The sequence below is a fragment of the Pygoscelis adeliae genome, unplaced genomic scaffold (assembly GCF_000699105.1).
Source record: "Pygoscelis adeliae isolate BGI_AS28 unplaced genomic scaffold, ASM69910v1 Scaffold66, whole genome shotgun sequence".
Lineage (NCBI taxonomy): Eukaryota > Metazoa > Chordata > Aves > Sphenisciformes > Spheniscidae > Pygoscelis > Pygoscelis adeliae.
The window spans coordinates 6,570,115-6,577,265 of NW_008825167.1; the positions used below are offsets into that span (position 1 = coordinate 6,570,115).

Genomic DNA, 7,151 nt, shown 5'->3' on the forward strand with positions numbered 1-7,151 from the left:
GAAAAAGGACATCACAATCTAGTCAAGACTGTATTTTAGTCCATTTTTCATTGCCGAATAAAAGCTTTGTCCAAAGCACGAGGATGTGAACATCTCTGACACATGGAATATCATTTCCTGAGCAGATTAACTTCCAAGCTTCATCTGCTTAATATACCTCTCCTTTCCAAACTAGCCGTCTAGGTGGGAAGACACTTTTGTTGGGAGTGCATAGTCAGGTGACCTGCTGTGTGCACTGAAAAGACAGCAGTTCAATGCATGGGCATTTAAAGTAGCTATTGCAGCATGTAGTACAGGACAAGCCACAGGTCCAGACATTTGCTGACTGCCTAGAGGTGGGGAAAAGGTGAGGAAAGAATAGCATTTTAGCACAAAGCTTTAAACCTTCTAATTTCTTTAATTCCATGGATTCATCAGACTCAGAAACATGGGACATTTCAACAAAAGCATAGGATTAAATTTTCAGTTCTGTGGGTCCAGTTCTTTATAGACTTTGCTAAACAAGCGCCACAAAAAAGCTTATTACAGCGATTTAAGACACAAACGCCACTATATACTTTGCCCCTCTGTTGGAAACCCGAGGTTAAACAACAGGTAAAAGGGGGTTTGAGCTGAGACTCAGCCTTGCACTGGCTGAGGCAACCCCATTCACCTGACCGCTACAGCCGGCATCCTCAGAGAGGCAGTCATAGCTGGGGGGGGCTCATGCCTAAACCATAGTAGCTGTCTTCTCACAAAGGCAAGTCAGACTCTTAAGACATTACCTTGCTTAAGCAGTGCAAAGGTATCTTTATTGCAATTCACTTGAATTGCAATAAACCCCTTCACACCAACCAGATGGTGTAAGAAGTTCCTTACTTGATGAGAAAACCAGAAGAAACAGATACAATACGGAGGTTAAGTTCTGCTAGTAAGATGAGGTGGTTCCCACCACTAACGTAGCAGCCACATTATCTAGATGGTTTATGTATAATCTGGACACGTCCTAGAAATGGCAGCAGTTTTTATAGACCCGTTATAACAATGAGATCTGTACCAGGTCAGTAAGACCCATCCAGTGCAGCACTCTCCAGGCAACAGCAGCCAAAACTGGATGCTTAGAAGAAATATTAAACGGACGAAGAAGTGAACTGTACTATTCTGTACTGTAAATTAATATTGTCACTCAAAGAAGTGATCCCACCCTCTCCCTGTGCTAGCATTTGGGTGTGCCTGTGACAATAAGCTGGGTCAGAAAAACGAACTGGCTGAAGAAGCAAGCCGGCAGGGAGCAGGACCCAGCACCAGCAGCAGCGTGCAACCGGGCTGGGTTAAATTCATGATGGAAGCACAGCAGCGAGACACATACTGGGTGATCCTTCCCTGAAGTACTTACCTCCAGCAGCCAGTTAGGGGATTTCCTCAGCTAGTGGCTGCACCGTAGCCATTCAACGTGATGGATCAATGGAGTTCTATCTTTATGCTGCATAACAGTACTAACTGCAATGGTAATTTGCAAGTTTGAAAAGGCAGCCCATAATAAAAATAAACATTAAGCATTGTTTTGGTATGCTATTGTTTCAATGACCTTTCAGTTCTGTTTCAAAGCTTCCAAGTTTATCAGCAACAGGCGATTACATGCTTTTCATTAACCCTACAATTTAGTAATATGAAGAACCAGAGACACAATTTCAAGACATCCATCTATGCACTCTCTCAGCTTATACAAACTTTAAACTCCAAGTAACCCTGGTGGGTGAAATTAACATACCAATGAATGTAACTGTGCTCCTGGCAAGCTCATCTGCGCTTCTTTCATGAGAAAATGGACTATCTATTAGAACTTAACTTCAGCGGCACCTACTCTATTTAAATACTTTAATAATATTAAAGTACATCATAATGCTCCCAACAGAAAAATACATATTTTTCATCAAAACCTGCATTTATATACAGATATCTACTTCATACACATGATGATGCACTATAACAACCTTTTTTCTGGCAAGGTTTTAGTTTTAAAGAATGCACAAAGCACTACGCAAAACTCAGGACTGCATTGCCGTCTGCACGCATGAGAACACTTTCAGTCTCCACCTGACCAGCACCATAAACAATGCATACATTAGGCTCATTTGGGAAGAAGAAAAGGTTTGTTTTCTTCTACTAAAAGGTTTTGCAAGTCACTATGTATTCCCTATCCTGGTCTTGCACTTCTCAAAATTCAGGGGTGTCCCACTCAGCTGATCCAGGCCATCACCACGGCAGTCTCAGCTCACTGCAATACGAACTAGCGAGCCCTGAACAAGAGAGAACTGCTCCCTGTCCCACCCAACACCCAGTGATTGAGCTAAACACTTGTGCACTTCTTCCTGGAGCAACTTCCGTAGGAAAGCAGGGAAATGCCCCTAGAACACACCTCTCCCAACAGCAATGCCTGGTTTTTACCTCCACCCGGCTCAGCTCTCCAGCTTTTGTCAAACCTACGCCTACGGACCTGGGACAGGAGAGCACTTGCAACTCAGATGCTGCACTGCTGAGCACTGCTGTGCTCAAGATCGCCGGTCCATCCTGCCCAACGGTATTAACCAGCTCCCTCTTCTAATTATACTCCAACTGCTTGCCAGGAATTTACTATTTTGTGGAATGCAGGAGGGACAACTTTTACCCCTGCTGTTCTGCCCCTTCCCTCCTTCTTGGCCAAAAAAAAACCCCACAGAGAATAATACAAATGGTTTGACAGAGGCAGGAGATAACTGTCCATCTAGATCAAGCCGTACCATGGTCACCCAGCCAAGGCACTCATTCAGCTCACACAGTGCCAGCTTGGGGACAGCAGCACGTGGCATGCTGATTTTGAGGCACACTTTTCACTAATTCTTAAAAACTGTTCTTTAAAATCATTCCGTTTCACAAGCTATTTTCAAAGACTTTGCCATAGAAATGACAAGATCTTGAACTCCTCCTGCAGTGGAGCTCCTCACGGCCAGGCAGGATTGAAATGACTTTGTCACCAAAGGAGACCTGACAGGTCGGTCCCAGTATCCCTCATCAGGGCTCCATCTGCTTCCGACAAGAAAGGATAGACCACAGCAGGGAGGTGTCGCTTCCTCCCACAGTCCTGCGCAAGCTGGGGGGACAAGTCCACACATGAATAGCAGAGGGCAGATGATTCACTGCCTTCACAGAGCAGTGTGAAGATCTCAGTACAATCTTCAGGGGAATATACCTTGGTTTTTATGCACTGTAATGTAGAACTAGTATAAATTGATGCAAATAAATGAGATTATGCTGTGTCTTTTTAAGAAGCTTGAGTCCCTCGTGGATTCTTGTTTTTTTTACACTATGAAAGTTCAATTCCTCTGTATAGCTGTCAGGTTAGGTCGATTTAAAAACTGCCTTGCAAAAAGTCATGATTACCAGTGTACTTGCTACTTACATTGCTCTGTGAAAGCCTACTGATATAATGTGCTGGCTGGAAACAATAACAAAAATAAAAAACATTAATATACATGCTTGAAACTAACGACAATTTGTCATTAGGAACGAGTTACATCCGAGTGCCATCCTGATTGACCTGTCTATAATTATTAAAATATCTTCTAGAACCTCGTCTCTCCTTAGGCTAGAAGATTTCCTGCCTTCCTACTTTTTATTTAGAAGGTTTCCTCTTTCAATGACTCTGAGATGCAAACCTTAATCACACAGGACCAAAACAGGACTGCCATTAGAGGGATGAGTCCTTACAGTTGCACTATAATGAACACACGCTGAAGTTCTGAGCAGGGTATTCTAAGGAGACTTAAAGCAGAGAACAAGGAATTTTATGTATGAACTGCTGACAAACACTTTACCATAATTGTAGTCTGAATTCTATCATATAACAAGAGTTTTTGTTGGAATTATGTCTCTGCTTCCATTTGTCTTCCTCTGACCATCCCCTCAAGAGCATACAGAAAAGAGACCCAGCAGTAAAAAATGCAAATTAAAGTAGTGGTGCCAAACGGACGAGTCTGCACACACAGAGAGATCAACCTCTGCCATTCCCACTGACGTCAAAACCAGAGACAAAACCTCTAATGTGCAACACCAATGCAGAACCTGAACAGCATCGTGTACCAGTACACGGCTACTGTTGCCTTCTGGTTAGTGGCAGCTCTGACCACCCTCATCCAGGACACAAAGGCTCTGTAAATGAAGAAGCCATTTCCCTGCCCTCCAGCGCCCAGTCCCGCCCACAGACACCATGTGAGGGATGGGCAAGGAGGAGGATATGAGCAGCCATCTCCTCTCTTCCTCCTTGACGGGCTCCTGTGAGATAACCAAGTGTGTCTCAGCCAGAAGCATCATGGCAGTGATGAGTCAAAGGCGCTGGTCCTGGAAAGGATACACCTCCAAAATCAACATCCAGTGCTTCACAGCCAGCAAGGCAGGGCTGCGCCAGGGGAAGAGGATGGGCTCTGCTGCAAGGACCAGCTGCTACAGGGACTCACTATGGCTGTGAATCTTCCATTAAACTTTACAAGATGCTCAAAGGATTTTAATGCAATTTTAGTAAAACAGAGTGAAAAACAGTACTATCAGTATTATCAGCTCATACACCCACAGTACTAGAGGAGGGGGTCGTTAAAAAAAAAATTAAAATTACAAGAGTCCTTCACACCAATACATTAGGTAACTACAATTGTGCATACCTGATCTGCTTTTGTGAACACCTGTTTGCACACACAAGGATCTTGCGCTAATTTGCAGGTTCTCGCCAGGAATAATAAAATCTGGCTTCAAGTATAGTGTAACTGTAGGAGGTACAGCAAGCAGCAGTGGTTACAAATATTGGTTGTATAATAGCTTGCAGTTTACCTATTTTGACCTTGAGATGGCAGAGAAAGACTAGCAAGGCAAATACTATATGGTCCAACTACTACAAAGATACAACACAGAACTGAAAGTGAGAACAGAGATTGAACAATTAATAGGTCCTTCTTCTACCCCTGCATCTGCTGCATATGCTGCTGTGCCTCATTTACTGTGCAGCTTAAACATTTTAAGGCAGAGCAGGGGGAAGAAGCGGCAACTCCATGCTCAGGTTATAAAAATGACTGCAAGGAAAAAAAAACAGGAATATGTAGTTTAGATGATGACAAGCCAGTAATGATGGAGCAGGGGAAAAGGAAGAAATGGAACAGAATATCTGGAAAGAGGATGGAAAAAAATGAGAGTGAAAAAGAAGCACAGTTGGGGCCACAGATTTATTTTTTTTTAAAGAAGTGTGACCAAAGGACAGAATTTTGCATGAAGTTATTTTCCTGAAGACACTGTCAGCAGAACTTCTGCCAGCTGATTTCACTGCCTCAGTCAATGCACTGCATTCTGCAGCCCAGGCCTGCATTTGTGAGCTTGAGCCTTCCCCAGTTCCTCTCATCTCTAGGATGACCACGTGGCTATTAGGCAGGGCTATAGTTTACTCATATTACAATCAAACTACAGGAAAGCATGTAGGCATGCAAGGGAAGTGATGGTCTAGCTGCTACATAACTGCGGCCACAGAACAACACACAAAAAACCCCACCGTGAGTTCAATCTTGTGCCATCAACCACGTTTCACGTATTTAGAAGCATGCAAATAGGTTTAAGTCATATTCACGCATACACCCCTTGCTTTCTTTGGATGTATGAAACCTGAAAGACCACAAGCTACATGAAAAAGAACAAAAAACTACCCAAAAGAGAGTTTGTCCTGCTGCCTGAATAATAAGTGAAAGGCAGCAATCCTGCAGTGAGGGTGCCACAGTGCTGCTCAGCCAGGGAACCGAAAGCCAATGCGAAGATGGGCACCTTTTGCACTTGGCAGCTCTCTGTATGCACCTTCACAGCAGCGTACCCCAGGAGACTTCCTACAGCTAAAAAAACCCATCTGCAAACAAACTCCGACAAGATACAATAGACAGTAAACACTGCCTCCAAAACTGTGCAAACATGAGTTCTTTAAAAAACGGGTCTTCAGGGTCTAATGAATGTCCTTGGTAAGTAAGTACAGCTTTTCACAGCGCTGGATACACAGAACCAGGGCTGCAGCTCAGGAGTTGCTGATTTCTAGCCCACACACAGCTCGTTGGACAGGACACGTACCAGCAAGGAAGCAGACGGAGGGGAAAAACGTATCTGTAGGTACTTACATGCAAGATGAAAATTAACTGCACTTTAGGCATACTTTAAAAAAAACATAGAATAACCCCGTGTGACATATTGTTCCCCAAAAATCATCCACCTTAATCACAAAATACTTTGATTGTACTTATAGAATTTAACACCTCTAGCAAACAGTTGCTGCAATCAGATTCTTTATTAGTAACAGTATGCTTAACCAGTTACAGCATTAATCAGTCCAAAGCTAATTATCAGGGGTGTTTCAAAAATAACATGCCAAACAATAGAAAAAAAGCCAAATAATATTATAGCTATTAGATTTTAGTTGATTAAAACCCCCCAACTTAATAAACTACTCAGTGCAGAATCAAAACAATTTCAACAAAATATTCTTCAATAAGCATGGTAATTCTAATGTCAGCCATACATCTCTTAATTTCCTTTTTTCTCAAGACTTACCTATGTTTTTCTAGTTCGTTGTGTGATGACCTATTAAAAAGAGAAAAGAAATATTAGAGAAAAGGATAGATACCAAGATTTAGAATATTTAAAAGCCAACACTTGCATAAGTTGCAAAAGAGCTCTCTAAAACATGTATTTATATGGATTATGAAACAGCTTTGCTGTTAAATTGGTTCACTTTTACATCCCTTAGATACTTCAAGTTATCAACTTAATTTCCATGAGTAAACCGTGGGTTTGGGAGGGAATTGTAATAAATTTGCATTTATTAGCGTTCAATAGATTCAGAGACAGAATTGGACATAAAAAACTGAGCAGGTTAGTAATAAAAACAGCCCACAAGATTTTTATCTGTGAAGAAAAATTATGAGGGGGCAGAAAGTGTTAGAAGATCTAAATGGCAACAGGTAAGAGTAAAGAGCACCCAAAAAGGCAGCTTTCAAGCCCACGGAGAAGCAGAAAGAAAAATCAGCAGCTAACCACTGCTGTTGCTGTTGACATTTTAATGACAAAAAAAGAGGAATCCTCTTAATTCTTCTGAGTCTACAAATGGGGGGGGGGGG

At 42.3% G+C, this 7,151-nt stretch overlaps 1 protein-coding gene across 1 annotated transcript in view; it reads right to left on the reverse strand.

Annotated features, from left to right (window-relative positions):
• MXD4 (MAX dimerization protein 4) overlaps positions 1–7,151 on the reverse strand; it is a 39,536-nt gene that overhangs the window by 22,847 nt on the left and 9,538 nt on the right. Inside the window, exon 2 of the mRNA XM_009328795.1 lies at positions 6,586–6,615. Coding sequence (XP_009327070.1) covers positions 6,586–6,615 — 30 coding nt within the window. The remainder of the gene's footprint in view (positions 1–6,585; positions 6,616–7,151) is intronic.